The following is a 21,124-nucleotide window of genomic DNA, read 5'->3' on the forward strand; positions in this document are numbered from 1 at the left end:
CTCCCTAACAGGTTTTCTTTACAAGCATGATATGCAATAATTTTTTGTTGGAATTGGTTGTTCCTATCAATCAAGTTCATATTCAAAATATAGAATTGATTGCAACCAAAACCATAAACTTGAATAGAATTCCATATCAATTCAAAGGAATAGAAGAAACTGAATGCTAAAGCATACCTAAATTTGTAGTCAAACATATCACAAGATTCCATATATGATGGATGGCATGTAAAAACTTTCTTATGATTCTCTGGAAGGGAGTTAAAAAACCAATTTCTCATTATACCTTTATTTATAAACTTAAGTTTGAGATATGTATGGTTTTGGTCCCTCAACAAATTATAAATATCATTCCTATCTCTACACATTAATTTCATAACAGTTATACCTTTAAGCCTTAAAACTTGTCCAAATAGATCACTTTATTTAGGCTAAATTATACTAATAGCCACACATTATTAATATTTACATGTGTGGCCCTAATGTTACATTTTATTCCAACATTTTTTTCTAGAAGAAATCAATTATATAATATAAATTCATATAAATAATTTGTTGATGTGTGCATTAAAAACTCATGATACTAAACGCTTGAAAATCTCAGAGGTCCTATTTATATCTCAAGTCTGAACTTACTCTCGTAACCTGGCTTGGGCAATAAGGATTTGAATTGGTTATGAGGGCTGTAACTCTCCAACTAGGCCCAAAATGAGCAAAAGTATGATAATTTCAAGTTCAATTCATTTACTATCCATAAATTATTACCACATCCGGGCCTAAGTTACCTAGATATATATAAGCAACAAGTATACAATATACATTTTCTATTGATCTTAACATATATTTTCAATCCATGAAAAGAGATTATTTAATTTCCATTAATTGGATAGGGTTTGGATGAGAGGGAAGCGGGTGAAAAGTAATGAAAAGAAGAGGTGATAATGGAAAGATGGGTGGGTTAGAGCATAGGCTACAATGTCAAGGTGGCCCTTCCTTCCGCCCTTGTCGGCCAGAGCTCACGTTCTCATGCACTCCCTTCTTTCCCCCATTCTCTTAGCTGTCCTCTACACTGTCACACCCAACTTACAGCTTACTATAGATATTTTCTAGAATTTTTTTAGTTTAAAATATGAAATATTAAGTACTTTTCCTGCTTCATATATTATTCCTTTTAAGAAAATTGGTTTATTAGAATTTCAATCATCATTATTAGAGCACTTATATAAAGCATTTAATAAAGGTGACGTCTCCAAATGTTTTTATATGTTGTTAGGAAATCTTGGAATCAATTTGGCATGGTCTATGTGATGTTGAGGGAAACTGGACCATTATTTAAGAAAAAGAAAAGAAAAATATTTTTGAAAATAAGAAAGGAGAGTTGATAGCATTCTATTAAAATGAATTGGTTAACTTGAGCTAAAATCATATTAATGATGTTATATTGTGTGTAAAGTGATCCGAATAGTCAAAAGTTGCAAGTCAAAAAAGATTGAAGATAAAACAAAGTTAAAATTTACACCACAATATCTCTACATTATGCCATAGCATGATTCTTCAGTCACAAAGGTACAAAAACTTGAGAGCATTTATGATTAGAGTTGAAAAAACGGACAAATCCGCTCTTAAGAGCCTGAATCCTAAGTTTAAATTTTTATTTTTAGCCTCATTTCTTAAGCCAGCTCTTATGTAAAAAGTTCAGGGTTGGACTTGCAAGCCTTATTTTAAAAAATAAAAAATTAAATAAAATTAAACGTTATAAATTAATTAAAATAATTTGAAATTAAAAAAATTAAAATTCTCACAATTTTTTAGAAATTAAACAACACATATTTAAAAGGCTAGTAATAAAATTTAAATTTTGGTTAAAAAATAGTTCATTTTTTATAAATAGACGAACATAACAATTATAAAAAATAAAAAATATCAAAATTTTATATTATACACTAGTATTTATTAAATAATATTAAATTAATTTTAAAATAAATTAAAATTAATAATAATATAATGCATATAGGATCAGGTGAGTAGGTTATTGGTTTCAAACACGTGTTCTATCAAAGAAAATAAAATTAATAATAATATAACAGGGATTTAAAGGTCGTTCGAGCTTAAGCTATTTTTTACAAGGACTTATCAGGGGCAGGTCCTCAAACCCAATTACTTTAAAAATAATAATTTTTAAAGTCCTGAACTCTTATTTAAACAAGGCTTCTAGGCCCAGCTCTTCAGATCCAGCCCTTATTCTCAACTCTATTTATGATACAACATCCCTACAACATGTTAAAGCACAATACCTTGTGATAGCAAGAAAATGGTTTTACGCTGCAGTGTAATACAAATATGATGTAGCGTAATTATCAATTAATAAAACACACAACTTTATCAAAAATAGATATTTTTAAGGTTATATAGCTTCAAGCTCAACATCCTGACTTTTGACTAAGTTTATTACATGGTGGATGAGATAGGCTTAAGTTTCATGAAAGATTAGTGATTTTTATCCAAAATCACTCCAGTTAAGCTTTTCTTCTTATTTTCCTCTTTAGTTTGATATATAGCTTGTTGATTTCTGCTATGTTTAGAACTATGTGGTTGATTTCTCCTTAAACCTAGAGAAGCTACAAACTTGTTGATAGATTAGATTCGATTTTATCTATTAGTTATGCTTAATGTCGCCTTGATTACTCAATCTTATGTTTGAATGTTTATTTGATGTTTGGCTGCCATTAAAAATGATCTTGGGTGTTAAGATTTTTTCTTAAAAAAAGGAAATCTCATTTAGATAATTATATTGGGTAATCTGGGATTAAATTATCATGTAATTTGCAATTTAGATAGAAATATATATCTAAGTGCATCATATAATTATTATTGAGTGTTATTGCATTGAATTGTCTCTTAGATAATTATGTTAAACATAACACAAATTAATTTGAGAGAGAGTTATTAGTGGATCAAAAGACACTTGTAACTATTAAGACTTTGGATTAACAAAATTTATATTGAAATTAATTAATTAGGTTAAAATGAAATCTATGAAATTAATAGACAATTAGTAACGCTAAGTTGCTTTTTACACAAGTGGTTGTTGGATTAAGAATCTCATTCATTTTATTAAATTTAATTTTATTATTTTTATTCAATTAATTCCAATTAATAGTTTAACTTAAACAAAAACAAGAACTTTATTCACTATTTTGTTTGATTCTCGTGGGAGCTACCTTGACACCCAATTGACATGCAAGAAATGCTTGATTTTCAGTAAATAAATAAGGATAAAAGAGAAAATTGATCCTAAAATTTTAAGTCTAATAGTGTCTAAAATTTTAAATCAATTTCTAGTGCAATGTTTTCATTCAAAATTTAAAAATGGTGCAATTTATATTTTATATTTAAGAAAAGTGAATTTTAATCATTAGTTGATAAAAAAAATGATAGAAAAAGATATCAAAATTACAGAAAAGGACAAATAAATTTTGTTGCTAATTTTCTATAATTTTTGAGTCCTTATTTATAATTTTTTAGTCTTTTATTTTAATGCTTTGATCTTTTTTATTATTTTTTAGTTAACTGATTATTAAAATTAACTTTTATTAATTGTAGGAGCTATGTTGCACTATTTTTAAAAGTTGAAAAGAAAATATTACACTAGAAACAAGTTTAGTATCTCAATTACTCTTGGATATATAATTTAGGTGCCAATTTATTCTTTTATCTAGTTACTTATGGGCACAGTTTATCTTTTTTTTTTTCATTTTAATATCGACAAGGAAGGAAACTGGCATTTGAATACAAGCTTGCTGGGCCATTCACATTATAAGGTATTTTTAACCCATTCATATTTATTAAGAAAATGAATTATTTTTTTGATATATATTTTATATTTTTTCAAACTTACCCCTCATGAACAACAATTTTTTTGGCTAATTCATTAACAACAATCGACTCTCTGAAATGTTTAGTCGCAACAAACATTAGTGATTAAAAGTATTTTAATTAAGTAAAACAAAATTAAATGGTTTATATAATCAACAAAATGCCTCACATTATGAAATATAGAAATCTCTAAATAATACCTTATAAATTGAAATGAAGGGACTAAGGAGTATTAAAACAAGGTTTTTTTTTAATTCGTTCACAAGTATTTTTTTGTTACAAATAATATTATTTAAGATATGATCAATTATTAAATATAAGTATATTTTTTAATAAAAATTTAAATATTGACTTATTATGTTGTGAGGGATTATTTCTTTTTATTAGACTCAATGCTAGAGTTGGTAAATGGGCGGGCCTAGCCCATATGGCTCTTGTTACCCTAATTTTACCGTAAAATTGAAGTTCAGCCCTTATTTAAGGGACTTAGGGCCGGGCCCATAAGCCTTGATAGGAATACAATGAAATTCAACATTAAAATTTACTTAGAATATTTTAAAATTTAACATACACTCAATCAAAGTCTCACATAATTTAAAAAATAAACAAAAAATTTAAAAGTTCAAATAAGATGAAGGCAAACATCATCATCAATCATAATCAAGATCTCTCTCATCATCATCCACAAATCAAATATTGAAACCCTCAGATGTAGGTCCACTCGTGGAAGATAGAGGCGGAGATTTAATATTAACTATTTCTGCAGCTTCTTTATCATCACCTACAATAATTAACAATTAAATGGTGTCATTATCAAATATATATCTATATCTATATATATATCACAAGATAAAATATAAAAATTACCATAAAATGGCACAAAACTATTCAACCAATTGCGGGTACAAATCAATGCTTGCACATTATCCGGAAAGAGGCGGCAACAATACTTTGTGAGAACACGGGAGTCGATACTAAATGCCGATTCACTAGCTACTATAGTGATCGAAATACTCAGAACATCACATGCCATCTTTGAAAGATTGGAAAATCGTTGTTGATTAGTCTTCACCAATGTAACACATCTAACTCTAAAAACTGATGACTATCAAGGAAAGCTTCTTTCAAATAATAATCTAATTCAGATTTTCCAATGGAAGAAGTATCCCTACTCTTGAAATTAAGGAAGTCCTACATATAAAAAAAAATCCAAGTGTATCAAATAAGAAATTACAATTTATAAATTAACAACAATGAGATAAAAACTTACACCATAAGCTTGAGTCCAAGACATGGTTGGTTCCCTCTTCTTCTCTAACATCCTTCCACTAGTGCTTGAGCTTGGTTGACTTTGTTTTGAGTTAAACTTAGTGTAAGATTAATGGAAGATCCACCCATTTCTTTATATTGATCAAACATACAATACAACTTCTACTTGATATTATCAACTTTCATGAAGTAATTTACAAGATCAATCAGTGAGTAAAAATACTTAATCACTTCAAGCTTTGCTCGTGGATCAAAAACACTTCCAATAGAAAGGATTACACTATAGTCACTCCAATACTTGTTAAATTTCTCCTTCATTCTAACCGCCATACTAGAAATCACAGGATCACAATTGCTAGTAGCTTTATTCAACAAAATCTCAATTTTTGATATTTGCCCAAAATACATATTTGAGGTAGGATAGGATGTGCCAAAAATCAAGTTGTAATAATTGCAAATGGCTGTAAGAAAGTGCACATTTCCTCTGCTCTCCTCCACTCTTCATTTGACAAGCAATGTTTAAAGCTAGTGTCACGACAAGACATGCAAACAAAAGCTCTTTTATACCTTATTCCACTTTCAAGCATATCATAAGTGGAATTTCATCTAGTAGGCACATCTAATTGCAATCCTATTGAGGTGTCAATACCTCCAACTTGCTGAATACATTGCCTGAAAGTCTTCATCCTGGACATTGACATCTTAACATACTTAATGCTTTCTGGAATTTTATTTATCGCAATATTTGTTACCTTCAAACCTTCTTGAACTATCAAGTTCAAGATATATGCACAACATCTCACATGAAAAAATTCCCCATCAGAAATCAAATTGTTTTGCAAAACCAACCTCTCTTTCAAGATTTCAGCTATACAATCATTTACAGATGCATTGTCTAAAGTAATTGTAAAAACCTTCTTTTCAATCCCCCATTTACATAAGCACTCAAAAACTTTGCTAGCCAATTCATGTCCAGAATGTGGAGGCTCTATCTTACAAAAAGAAAGTATTCTACTATTAAGTTTCCAATTTTCATCTACAAAATGTGCCGTCAAGCAAATATAACCTTCAGATGTTACAGCAGTCCAACAATCAGAGGTCAAACATATTTTACTAAGACTCTTTGACAAAATCACTTTCAACTTCTCTTTCTGTAACTCATAAAATCTCCTAACATCTGACATAGCAGTTTTTCTACTCATAACCTTAACATCAGGATTACATTCCTTAAGTAACTGCCTTAAAAGAGGAAATTTGACAAAAGAATATGGCAAATCATGTTCAATAATCAACATCCCTAACAATTCCTGAATACGCGGATTATTGATTTGTCTAGGTCTAACATTGCTTTCATTATCTAACATCATCAAGCCTATGTTATGAAAATTTGGAAGAGCCACACACTGTTTAATATGTCGACTTAGATGTGAAGTACCATGATTTCCACCACATACTAACAAAGTACCACAACCATTACACTTTGCCTTTGTTGCTCCTTCTTCATTAACCACTTTAGAAAAAGATTTCCAAACATCTGAGGTACAAATTTTAGCTTTCTTAGGTGGTTTCATTTGAATGTAGTAAATTGGGAGGGAGTTGATTCTCTATTACTTTCTCCTTAACTAACTTCTTATTAGTTTCACTACTCTTGGCATTAGATGACGACATATTGTAAACAAGCATAAATCATATAATCAAGAAACCAAGGACAGTCAACAAAGCATTAACTAGGAATTCAAAGATAGAGCTATAACCAGGAATTGTTACAACATAACTTGCCTAAGCACATTCGAAGTTATGACACATTAATCAAGAATTACAGCATAATCTCCAAGCATATAATCAAGAAACTGAGACAGAGCATTAACCAGATAGAAATTGAGACAAAAGCATATTCAAAAAAAATAGTTTGCAGACAGATAAAAATTGAGGCATGCAGCAAACTAAATGAAGCTATTCTTTCAAGTTGAAATTAAAAATCATAAGCAGATCTGAATCAAAATCAATGTTGAAATCGTACAACAGCATTCAAGAATCAGAATCAGAAGCTAAAATCAAAATAGAGGCAAACCTGAAATCGAGAATTAAAAGCAAAAACTTGAGAATCAAAGGCCACACTATCGAGGTCGAGAAGTGAAAACTCAAGAAGAGATAAACCAAAGCGTTAAGAAGGAGAGACTTGGACGCTCGACTAATGACGGCTTGAGGAGGAGAGGCTAAGAGAAGAGAGAAATTTGAGATCAAGAGTAGAGTGAACATGAGGCTGTGAGCGTGGAGTACCAAGTCTTAAGAATAGGGAAATTTGAGATCAAGAGTAGAGTACCAAGTCCTAAGAATCTTGATTCAAGAGTCGAGACGAAAGAGGGAGAGGGAGTCTGAGGCTCTGAGCTCGCTGGCTGATCTGCTGTCTGCGTGAGCGTGAGGCCATGAGCATGACTGCGTGAGACGGTGAGAGACTGAGAGCAATTTTGACACTGCGAGTCTAAGCTGAGGGTTTTCATTTTCTCCAATCACCGTGTCCGTGTGCTGTGCCTATGCAGTGCATTTTGAGAGAGGTAAGGGAAAAAAAATAAAACGGGCTTCATGAGACTCCCAAACCCAAGCTCGTTTTTTAAGGGCTTAAAAAGGCCGGACTTTAAAGCCCAATTACCTCAAAAAATGTCAAAATTTCAAGTTTAAACCTTATTAAAATGGACTTAAATGGGTAACCCGTCAAGCCCGGTCCTTATTTCTGATTCTACTCAATGCCCATTGAAGGAGGAAGGATTTCAAAAGGACAAAATCTATTGGCAAAAAAAAAAAGGATAAAATCTTAAAAGGTGATATTTTTATGAAAAAAAATTAGTAACAAAATGGAAAGAAATTCAAAGGTAGCCCTTTAAGAAGAAAGAGGACACGAAATTGACACCACTAAAATTGACAATAAAGGCATCGCTTGAATTTGCATTTCCACGAGATTTTTGTCGTTTCTAGAAACCTATGTCTCCTGAGACAACTATCACAAACTCATTCTATGTCATTTACTTGCACCCAAAAAAAAAAATTATTAGAACTGAATTTTGTCCGATGTTATAATATTTTCTTTGTGTGAGTTTAGAATTGACAAAAAGAAAAGACAAAACATTCGTCATTTCAAGTGCTGTTCGTACTTGTGATAGTCTTTTCGTTCATTTTTTATTATCAATAAAGATATAAATTTAATTATGAATTATTTTTTCAAAAATACTAAATAATTTAGGTTATAAAGTGGTGTAAAAAAAGATTATGAACTATAAAAATATCAACACATGGCAAATTTTGATTCGTTTGACTGGTCCCTTCCTTCTAACTGACCCTTCTTATTGGTCTCTGAAAACCACACGTTTTTGAGGGGAAAAGAAAACAGTGACCCACAGGGAGAAATAGAGAGGCAGAGCTACTCAAAGCTTAAACAGAGAGATCAGACTCGTGCCTCTTGTACTCCGCGGCCGCCTCCGCCGCCGCTAGTGCCTTCTCTCACCAAATCTCTTCTACCGATTAGAGAGGCTCATGACTTCATCTGCCGTTCTCCTATCAAGCTTTTCGGAAAGGATTGCTCTTTTTTCATTTGTATGTATCTATCAATTCACTCTAAGTTAACGATTGCGGCATTGCTCAAACCCTTCAATGTCAACGACGACCACACGGCTCTGGTCATCGAGAGGACGGAGCATATGCACATGTGTGCTCTTCCGTAATTTTAGGCTGCATTATCACTTTCTCGCAATCTCGTCCATCCTCTAAAACTACACTCTTTTTTAAAATACTTTTACTCAAATTTTATCTCAATAAAATAATTATTTATTTTTAAATTAATCTCATTTTTTAATATTTATTTTTATTAAATATTTTAAAATAAATATAAATTCATTCATCAATGGAAGTACTTAAAAAAAAGACAATGATTACACTTCAAAAAATTTAAAATATTTTTATATTTTTTAACATCAAACTCTTTAAAAAAATTTTATATTTTTTAATAAAGATAGTATTCACTCTCATAGTTAATGACTTTTTTTAATATCATCTCATAATGTAGACTACTCAATAATTCTTTAGAAAAAAATTCATTAATAAATTTACACCTTTACTTATTTTTATTATTTGATATTGATATTGACAAGCCTTTTTTGATCACACCTAAAATAAAAAATATATAAAGTAGTTTTCAAAAAAAGAAAATTTATAAATAAACAAAAGTTATAAGGTGGAAAGGAGTCTTTCTTAAATCATATTTATAAGGAATATCATTAAATTTGTATCATAACTTTTACTTTTCATCCCATTAAATATTTGCAAGAGAAAATATATTATTAAAATATATATACTTAATAATGATTAAATTAAAAATAATTAAATTTTCAAATGAGTTAATAAATTTTAAAATTTTTATTGGTTCCAACAAGATATGTAAAAAGTTATTTATAAATAAAATATGAGAAAATATTTAAATTCCAAGTGGTTATTTAAAGGAACCCGAACTGGATCATGATATATCTTTTATGAGTATATTCTAATATTCTTTAAATAATATTTGACCTCAATTCAAATTTAAACAAGGGGCTAGAATTATCAATGATTATTTTTAAATTTCACAATAATAACCACGATGTCATGTGAAATGTTTGTTGACAAAGCATCTAAAGCATGTCAAAACAATTTTTTATTGTCATGCAAATATCGCAAATTACCCAAAAATATATATTAATTATACTAAAAATGGAAAGTCTGTTAATATTATATGTTCTCTTTAATAGCGTGTTGTCACGGGGTCTTTACTCTCTCTCCAAAAAGCTAACCCATTAGGACGTGCAGCGCACCCATTTATATAACTAGGACCCTTTCTAAGTGCACCCTTTATATAACTAGGACCCTTTCTAAGTCCCTCTGATGTTGGACTTGACAACTCTTCTAACCAATCCATGACACTCCCTTCACGAGTGACCCATCAGAGGGGCCTACCGATTGGGTAAATTTGGGTCTGACTCTAATATCACTTTATCATGAAGCCATTACTCTCTTCTCAAAAGGCTAACCCATTAAGGTATGTAGCGTACCAGCTTATATAGCCAGAACTCTCTCCAAGTCCCTCTGATGTGGGACTTGATAGTGTTTTGGCTTCTTTTGAGGGACATATAATGAGCATACTCATTATTTCCGTAGGCAGTGAAAAATGTAAATATTTAAAAAGAAAATAATATAATTCTTTTTTAAATAAAAAAATTAAGTCCTAATTATATCAACAGCAAAATTATAGACCAATTCTTTATCAATTGGGCCAATTGTTTTTAGTGAAAATAATATATTTATGGGATGTCATTGCAGGGAGAAATGGTATAATTTTTTTAATTAGTTTTGTTATATACAAAAAAAAAATTCAAAACACTCCTTTAAAAAATGAGAGCCGCTGACAATCTTAATGGTTAAAAATACTCACCAAATAATATAAATGATAAAGTTTATTTTGGTGGATTTAGTTAGATAATTAATTTAAAATTCTAAATGTAATTGATGAAATAATATATTTTTTGATTTAGTTATTTGTTTAGGTTAAATTAGAGCATTGGCAAACCCAATTGAAAGTCATTCTTTCTAAAGCGTTTTTTACATTTACATAGACTTGAATTTGAGACCTTATTCTTAAGGTGTTGCAGTCTCCTCTACTAGAATTAAATTAAGTAATATATTAATTTGACTAACGAAGAAGTATTCTGCAAGAACACGTTCGAAACACACTGAAAGGGGAATTCTGTGCTAGGACATAGCTCATCAGATTATGCCAATTACATAAATCACCATGATAGGTTTTTAAGTGCTTAATTTCTTTAAAAACATTGGAAGGGTTCATTATCTTACATTGATGCACTGACAGATTTCTCTTCTGCCAAATCACATTAAAGTGCATTTTACTAAAATGCCAAATTGAAGGTTTCACTATTTTTTTTTTTTTTAATGTTGTGTCATTGGTTTATGGATTGTTCATCATTTGATATAAGAGAATTCCATCCTTGAGTTCTTTACCATTTTTGTGTGCGCTTTTCATTTCATCTTTGACAGCCTCAAAATGTAGAAATAGGAAGACAGGCGGGTCCAACTTTGAAGAGCCTAGATCCTAAAGCCTGATTTCCTAATTTTTGACTAAATCATAAGGTTTAGTCCTTATTGAAAGGGTTTAGAGTCGAGCTGTAACATCCTAAGAACTAATTTCTTTAATTAAAGGTAGTTAAGTAAGAGTTATGTGGTGTGTGGTTAGTGGAGACTCATGAGTACCCTTGTTTGGGATTTCAAGCATAAATATGGGTTCAAAGTGAATTTAAGTCACTTGGGCATAAAAAATGGAGAAAAACAGGGAAGGAAGTTCATGTGCCACATGCCGCGATGTGTGTGTGGTGTGCTGCAGCGTATGGAGCCAAAAGGGAGAGAAAGAGCCTTTTTATACCACATGCCGCAATGCGTGTAACATATACTGTAACACTTAAAGTATCTCATACTTTTGAAACAATATTTTACTCTGACTTGATATTTACTAAATAATGTTTAAGTAAATTTTGAACCAAAAAAACTTGAGATTCCATTTCTATGAAATTACAAACTCGGTAATCTAATTGAATTAGCCTAATGATTACCTTGAATTTTAGAGTTAATGGAGATTAAGTAAGGGTGATATTACACGAGCCTATAAGCCTAGTTTAACAGAAAAATCAACATTATAAGTTAATATTGTTCTTCTAAAAAATAATTTAATTTAACATCATGGTATTTATTATTATAATTTAACTCTAAAATTTAATATAAATTAAATTAAGGTCTCACGTTATCTATAAAATAAATAAAAGATTTAAAAGTATAAATACATATTAGTTGATGCCATGAAAATTCACAATAAAGTTTTAGAAATAAAATATATAAGGCGTGTCAATATAACCATCATAGAATAAGATAAGGGAGCAGAATTTTCAAATCAAGTTAAAATGTTACAAGCAAGTATCAATTAAAATTTCAGACATCTATGGCCTAAAAAAAAAAATTTATGCTAAAAGAAGAATCACCTAAAAATAAGAGAGTCAAAAAGTCAAAGTAATAGAACGTCGAGAAAGAGACACCTATTTGAGAGACGAGAGGGAGAGGAGAGTTGATAGATAGAGAGAGTCAGAGGGCGAGTAGAGTGGCAAGAGGGAGATAAGACGATCAGAGGAAAGAAGAGGGTGAGAGAGAGGTTGAATCGAGAGATAAGAAGAGTTACAGAACTTTAAAAGGCTAAATGTTTAGTATTTTTTTCCATTTGCCAAACAATGCATTCTAAGATAGAGGGAAAGAAAATAGAATCGAACTTGGAGGGTTGCGTGGACCCGAGTCTCTTTTTTCAAGGTTTATCAAGGTTGGGTCTCAAAACTTAGTCTTCCTAAAAATCTTTCATTTTTTGAGCCCAAACCATTATTCAAAACAACCCTTATTTCTAACTCTATCAAAAAACGCATATTCCTTTTATTTCTATTTATAAAAAAAACTATCACTTTTAGTTTATTTTTTTAAGCAAGATCACATTTTTAATAAGCATTTATTGCAAACTTTTTAAATTATCTCTTATAATTTTATCATTCATAATCATAAGAGACAATTAATGAAGACTTGATTAATATAATTAATAAAAGATATTGCAGTCTAATACTTTTACTTACAGACATAATTAATATAATTAATTAATTTTTTAAACTATGTGATATAATTTTTTTTAAAAAAATAAAAACAGAGGGAATACTATATAAGACATAATTAATGTCTTGTCTCTATGTTTAGAAACGTAAACCCTCCAAATAAATTCAATTTTTCTATGAATTTTGGGTCCCAATGGTACTAAATTCGTATGATTACTTAAATTCACGTTCACATGCAAAGACGCACTCGGTCTCTGTATAAAGTAAGTCATATTGGAAAAACTTGAACCTTGCACATTCAACGAACTGCCCCCCTAAACATTAATGTACTCCTTCTATTAAAAAATAAAAAAAATTACATTTAAGTCTTTTAAAAAAATTATTATTAAAATATTTTATAAAATTCATAAAATACTCTTAAGTTTGAGATCTGACACATTTACAACTTGATAAATGATATTTATAAATAAACAATGGACATTTACAACTTATAAAGGAAAATAACAACTTTTAATAGTAAGTTTTTTTTTTTTCAAAATGCCCTCAATTAAGTGCAATTAATAAGGTTTTTTAACTCATAATTTTAAAAATAATTAATTAACTCAATAAAAGTGTAATTCATTAACAAAATTTTAAATATTGAATAGGGGAGTAGTTTAACTACTCCCTTTAAAGTTCACTAAATTCACTTTAATTTTTTTAAAAATACAAATATAAATTTTTAAAATTACATTTAATTTAATTTAACTTTATTTGTAAAATATTAACTTGAAAAAAATATAATAAGAAGGAAGAATAACATTGGAACAAGAGTGAATTAATACAGTCTCTTGTTATAAGGTGGAGGGAGATTTTTTTAGTCATATTTAAGTCACATAATTAAATTTTTTTCATAAATTACCCCATTTACCTTCTATTAAATATTAGAGAAGAAACTTTATTGTTAAAGAATATATTTTTAATAGTGATGAAGTTGAGAATATTTTAAATTTGTATATAACGTTAATGTGTTTTGAGGTTTTATTTTATTTCGGTGAAACATGTTTGGAGTGAATTATAAATAGAATTAGATGAATAAACTTTTATTTTTTATTAAGATGTCTTATATTTTGAGACATTTAATTTTCTTTAGAAGTATTTCATAAATTGGGATGGAAATGGTTTTGCTATCATTTTAAAACTTCTCCATATATCTTTGCTTTAATTAGTTTTTTTTTTACCTGAATTGCTTAAATTAGTTTAGACTTCGGTCAAAAATTAGTTTAGATTTTGCTCTAATATTTAAAAAAAACTTAATACCGCTAGTAATCTGAAAACTAGTTAATAAATTTCAAAATAGAGAAATGAATACTGTTATAATTATTTATTTAATAAAAATTCACGATATGTATACCAAACAATACAACTCATTTTATGTTATGCTTCAAACAATTATTAAAGGCACGATTTAATTCATCGAGAAAACTTATTTCATGAAAATCGCCATCAAATCAGTGTCCGGGTCAAATTACCTTTTAGACATAAAAAAGATAAAAGACAGAAAACAAACATACGCGCCCGCATGCACACGCGCATTAATGATCGTGTTTTATTTTTTGGACAAAAAAAATAATGTTGTGTTTGGATCAAAAGATTTAAATTTAAATCAAATTTAATTTAAATATATAGAAATAAAAAAATACTACTTTTATTCCTACATTTTTCTTGAATTTTATTATAGATCATTGTATTTTATTTTTAATATTTTAAGTCCCTACATTATTTCATTAACCTAGATATTTTTAGAGGAATGTTGACGTGGCGCAATAGTGTTAATAACACTAAAATGTTGGTTAATACTATTAATTTTGTGCTTACTTATCCAACTGATGTTGACATTAATTTTCTAAACAAGAATTTTTTTTAAAAAAGCCTAATTAGATGAAATAAAAAGACTGACATGAAAGTTTTTAAATGATAAGCAAAACACACAAATTTTATGTAATTTTTTTAATTTTTTACATATTAAAACTTCATGTCAATATAGTTTTGACATGTAAGCACAAATTAACAGTGTTAATTGATATATCAATATTATTAAATACCGTTTGTGTCACACTAATATCCCTCTAAAAATGCTGGGACTAACATTGTAAAAAAAAAAAGAAAGTGTAGGGAGATAAAGTATTAAAAAAGTGTAGGAATTTATATCAAAATTCAAGCAAAGTGTAAGGATTAAAAGTAATATTTTTTCTATTAAAATCTATGAATAAGTTTATATTTGATTTCAAAGTTTTTGATTATTTTTTTTAAAGTCAATTGCGAATACTTATGCTAGTGATTACAAGTCTAAAAATTTAACCATAAATAAGATATTTAAATTTTTAAATACAACTCTGAATTTGTAATTGAAAGTTTTTAGACTTAATTATAATTAATTTATAAAAAATATAATTTTTGGTCCCTACACTTTACTTGTATTTTTTTTATAGGTTCTTGCAATTTTTTTATATTATATGTCCCTACATTTTTATTTTTTGGTATTTTAAATCTCTAAATGAACAAAATATAAAAGACCTTGGAGGGATTTAAAACACTAAAAAATAAAAGTATAGAGATATTGAACATCAAAAAATAGTGTAGGGATCTATAACAAAATGTAAGTGAAGTGTGGAAATTTAAAGTTATATTTTCTTTACTTTTTTAAATACAAGGCCATGGAAACTCGTGCAAAATACTAAGACCAGTCATGTTGAAAGCCAATAGGCTTCTACAGTCTTGAGGGGGTACATCAAAGATCTTAATGTTAAAGTTGTTACGTATTGCATTGTGAGCTAAGAGATCAATGCATCCGTTTTATTCTCTGGAGACATAATCAAAGGTAACCACCCCAATCCCTTATAGTGAGATCTCTGATATTCTTTATAATGTCAGATAAAGGGTGACTCCTAGGGTAATTGTTATTAATAAGAGACAAAGCCTTTATTGAATATGAATAGACATTAATTTTGAAAAATTTGTCATTCCAGCAGAGGTTAAGTCCTTCAAAGATTTTTATAATTTTTGCTGTTGTGTTAGGGTGATAGTTAAGAAATTTCATAAATCCTTTAATACAATTTTCTTTATCATCTCTAATGATGCCTCCACAAGCAGCAATGCCATTGTTGTTGACAAATCTATCTTTGTCCAATCTGATCCATCCAAGTTTAGATGGACTCTATCTAACGTCATAAGTAGCATGTCCTTTGTTCGGTTGATTGTATTTTAATAGAAGCTTAAAGTCATTGCTGATTTGCTAAGTGCTGGATAAGATAATGTTGTTATTTAAGACTTCTTCTTTCGGAGTAGAGTTTCTTGCATTAATTTTTCAAATGTTCCAATAAACTTGAGCAAAAAGTCTCTGCCAATCTGTTCTTATTGTATTGAAGCTACCTACTTCATTTTTTGTATTTCAAATTATCTAGTCTTGCAAATTAAAAGAGAAAAAAGTGTAAAGTTTTATAAGATTAACCAACCTTTTCCACAACTCTTTGGCTTCCTTGAAAGCTCTTAAAATATAAATGGAAGAGTCAAAGGAGTTACAGCCAAAAGGGTAGCTGCTTTTTTAAGAAGAGTGACTGTGGATATTATTTAGACGATTCTAGGCAACCTTCCAAGAAAATATATAATTTTTTTATAATAGGCCATTTCCAAATCTTAGACCAATATTCGAGTGATTTTGGTTCTCGTAGGCCTTCATTGCTTTGTAAGTATATTCGATGGAGAAATTTCCATTAGATGATGCCTTCTAAAAAAGAATATCTTTTCTTTGTTGATTGGGAGGCTACACAAGTAAAATCTATTTGATGATGTCAGGGTGAAGATAATGACTTAGGAGATTAGTATTCCATTTTCTTTCATTATTGCAAAAGTCATAAACTCTCACGTGGAGAACAGAGTCAGCATTGGGTAAAGCATAATAAATAAGAGGTTCTGGGAGCGGAGACCATTTGTCATATTAAAAGGATATTTGATCCCCTGTACCGAATTTTCAACCAACATGTAGCATGAATTTATTCTAAACTTTGCATATGTTACTTCAAGTATAGGAGCAAGAGCTAGATTTGATCATTGTCGGAACTTTAGATTCATTACAATTGCATTTATCTCATAAAATCCGTACAATTACTTTCTCTGTTAAAAAATATAAAATATTTTTAACTAAATCTCACCCCCAATAAAGTAGTTACCTACTTTCAAACTAATCCTATCTTTCTATATTTACCCTTATGAAACATTCTACAATAGATATAAAGTCATTAGGAGCATTTTTGAAAAAAAATAATGATTATACCTTTAACGACTAAAAATATCTTATATTTTTAAATATCTAACTCTTGAAAAAATACTTTACATTTTTAAACAAAAAAATAAAGTTTTTGATTTTTTTTAAATTCAATTGCAAGTACTTATGCAAGTGATTACAAATCTAAAATTTTTAACTATAAATAGATATTTAAATTTTAAATATAACTCTTAATTTGTAATTGAAAGTTTTTAAAACTTAATTATAATTAATTTATAAAAAAAATATAATTTTAAGTCCCTACTTGTATTTTTTTATAGATTTTTGCAATTTTTTTAATATTTTGAGTCGATTCATGTTTATTTTTTGATATTTTAAATCCTCAAATGAATAAAGTATAGAGACTTTAAAAAAATTTAAAATATTAAAAAGTAAAAAAATAGGAATATAGAATATTAATATAAAGACTTATAATAAAATGTAAGTAAAGTGTAAGAATTTAAAATTATATTTTTTTAATTTCCTTTTTAGGAAATGTTTTTGAAGTGTTGGGTCGTTGGCCATGCGGCACATTACGAGCCAATTGATTATTTAAAAGGACAGGATTTAAGGAGAGAAGAGATCCTAGAGGATCTGCTTCGAGGCAGTCACACTTCACACGCTCACTTCGTTCGCGAACAAAATCCCGCGGTTATGAGACTCCCCCCATATATTTATCTGTAATGAGGAGACGAGAACCAGAACGAGAGAGCTCATTTTTTTTTTTTTTGCCAGAAAACGAGGGAGCTAATCACTCATCAATCTATACCCACAAAAGTACAAAAACTTTTTAGAGAGAGAAACTAAGAGGAGGGACGACAGAGATGTCAAACACAAACCCATAAGAGCAAGCCATGACCAAACAGACACTCCAGCTAATCCTCCTTCACTGCAATGTCTCTTTCATCGGAGTACTCACCCGCCGGTAACTTGTTCTGCTGCGAGGACGCCGCCGATGTGTTGTGCTCCGGTGAAGATGCGTCGATCTTCCGGCACCCTTCATCATCACCTTACCTCCTGCCCTACTCTCCGCCGTCCGATGAGATCACCATCGCCGAACTCATCGACGTAGAGTCACGCCTCATGCCGGACCAAGGTTATTTCCATCGCCTCCGTGACTGTCCGATTGACTTCACCAATCGCGACAAATCCATTAACTGGATCTTCAAGGTAGAGGGGTATTCTCGTACTTTTCGAAGCAACATTTTCTGATTTTCTTTGGGTTCAAATTTGGTTCCTGACCTTCATCTCTGCGCAATGCAGGTGCACGCTTATTACCAGTTTCGTCCGGTAACGGCGTTACTCTCCGTCAACTACTTCGATCGTTTCCTCTCGTGCGCTCCTCTTCCGGTACAGTACGGCCAGATTATACCGACGTGAAACACTGAAACTAACTGATTTTCTGGGAGAAGTTTCTGGCATTTATTTTATTTTATTTTATAATTGTTTTAATGATTGTTTACCTATTTGGTTTGAACCTGGTGGCAGCCAGCTGAGTGGCCGTTTCATCTATTATCAGTGGGGTGCTTGTCTCTTGCGGCGAAAATGGAGGAGCCTCGAATCCCGAATTTGCCCGACCTGCAAATATTCGATCCGGGCTTCGTATTTGACTCCAAGACTGTTCAGAGGATGGAGCTCCGGATCTTGACCCAACTCAACTGGAGATTGCGCTCTGTCACGCCCTTCGATTACCTGCATTACTTCTTCTCCAAGCTCCCGACGTCCTCATCCGATCCTAAACCCGGATCCGCGACCCAGTTCTTTAGAGCCTCCCAGTTCATCCTTGCCACCGCTCGCGGTAACCATCTTTGGTGCTCCGCAAGAGAGTTTCGCTACATTCATTGCGATTATGCGTTTTTTTAATTAACTATTTTCTTCAAATTTTCTGATTCGATTACAGTGACTGATTTCTTGAGGTTCGCACCGTCAAGTATTGCAGCAGCCGCTGTGCTCTGTTCAGCCGGCGTGGCCTGTGACGTCTACCCCCAATCGCTGCCATGTTTTCATGACAGAGTGAACAAAGTACACTATGCTAGTAATTGCTAGGATTAGTCATTTTTGACGGACTGGTTCTGATTTCTGTGAATGAAATTGATAACTGATAATTTATTATCAAGGTGGGCCAGTTTTTTCAAAAAATTTTAAAAAATAATTTTAGTTAAATTTAAATGAAAGGATTTTAAACTAGTCGTACGATTTTGTCGAAAAAATTACTTTTTATTTTTGTTTAAATTATTTTAAAATAAGTTTTTTCAATACATTTTTAACCATTTTTTTCATATTAAGTCGAATAAAAATTACTTTTTTAATTTTAAACAAAATGGTTCCGAATTCAATAATTTGAGTTACCTGAAAATTGGAAAATGAATGGTTCATTCATTGTGAAATTACGTGGGAGAAAGGGAGCCATGATGTAAGGACTACGGATGGTTATGGTAACAAATTGTTGGTTTGTTTTGGATTTTTTTTATAAAGAAAATAATAAAGCATGTGATATTTTTGTCTGGGGAACAGGAAATGGTGGGAAGCTGTCATCAATTAATGGAAGCGTACATGGATGACACGTGTCGCGAAGCCGTGGCGGCCCCTCCTTCGAGCCCCATGGGCGTTCTCGACGCCGCTGCTCATGCCAGCTCAGACACCCGTTCTGAGAACGCAGGCTCCACCACCCAAGCCGACCAGCCGAGGAGGAAGCGGCTGCGATCCTCTGCGCCGAATGTACAGCGCGTGTAGTTAAGACAAGCATGAATCCGAAAAACACATGGAAGCTTTGTCTATCATCTATCATTTGCCAAAAAAGAAAGAACACATAGTTTTATTTATCTGATAATTTTCCATTTATTTTCTCAAAAAAAAAAAGAAAAAAAAACAGATAGAAGGGCAATCAGTCATTGATCTATAATCAGATATGGTTTAGATCATCGGTTGATTGCGGAAGTACCTGGTCCAGTTGGAGTTGATATTTGACAATCACCGTATTTTATGGACAATTATTATTATCATATTAATATGATAATAGTACAGAATCTAATGAGTTTTTGCTGCGGCCTTTTACAAGGACGTTTGAATTATTACAATTGACCAAGAAGTATTGACCGTGGATTCCCCCTGCCCCCAAAAGAAAGAAACTTCTTAATAAATCAGGAGATCTTAGTTTTTGGAAGACAGACTTGTGTTTTTAAATGGAGGAAATATTTATAAGTGAAAGTAGTTTATTTTATTTCAAGTCTCATGAAAAGCACAATATACAATCTTAATTGAGTTTGAGAAGTCATTTATTAGAGTTCATAATTTGATCACATACTAATTTTCATGTTCATTGGGATTTAATTTCTGTGGGTCAAAATATGCTTAATCGATATTGGATGGTTGATTTAGGATATGTAGACAGAAGACAATGTTAACGTTAATCGAATGGCAAAACGTGCTCTGTCATTGTTGGTTGGTCTTCATTTTCTGTTCATGGACAAAGTCTATATTCTTTTTACTCTTGCTCAGTTTTTATAGTTTTAATTATGTGCAGCTCAGGTTTTATATTTTTAGCAATTTAAAATATCAGTTTTTATATTTTAAAAATAAAATTATAATAGAAATTAATATTTTAAATAGTTAAAAATTAAAATTAAAAAAACTGGAGGGAATTTTGGAGGGAAAGGAAGGGAGCGTGGACATTGGAGTTAAGGGGTCACATCGTGGGAAGCAAACAAACCAAATTGGATATTGTGGTGCGACTCTGCCAGGATGTTACCGCTGAGCCTTTCCCCCTCTTCCTGTTACGGAACAACACTCACCCACACGTGCCTATGTGCATATTACCTTTGCAGGCCCAGCTTTCTCTCCTCTTCTCATTTCATATTAATTTAATGTTTAACGGTTCTTTCTAGTGTCAAGTCTGCAATCTATCCAGCTCAAAAAAAAAAAAAAAAAATCAATCGTATCCCTCCTAAGTTATAAACAATAGTATAATCTATCCATCAGATCCAGTAGGATGAAATGCAATATT

At 30.7% G+C, this 21,124-nt stretch overlaps 1 protein-coding gene across 1 annotated transcript; it reads left to right on the forward strand.

Annotated features, from left to right (window-relative positions):
- Positions 1-17,843: 17,843 nt before the first annotated feature.
- Positions 17,844-20,223, forward strand: LOC129293868 (cyclin-D4-1-like). The gene is made up of 5 exons (XM_054931985.1): positions 17,844-18,291; positions 18,385-18,471; positions 18,610-18,919; positions 19,022-19,143; positions 19,636-20,223. Exons 1-5 carry the CDS (start codon positions 18,016-18,018, stop codon positions 19,852-19,854), a joined length of 1,014 nt encoding a protein of 337 aa, XP_054787960.1. The 5' UTR covers positions 17,844-18,015; the 3' UTR covers positions 19,855-20,223.
- Positions 20,224-21,124: the final 901 nt, after the last annotated feature.

Source organism: Prosopis cineraria, unplaced genomic scaffold, assembly GCF_029017545.1.
Source record: "Prosopis cineraria cultivar Desert tree isolate PC_DT_omini unplaced genomic scaffold, ASM2901754v1 PC14, whole genome shotgun sequence".
Taxonomy (NCBI): Eukaryota; Viridiplantae; Streptophyta; class Magnoliopsida; order Fabales; family Fabaceae; genus Prosopis; species Prosopis cineraria.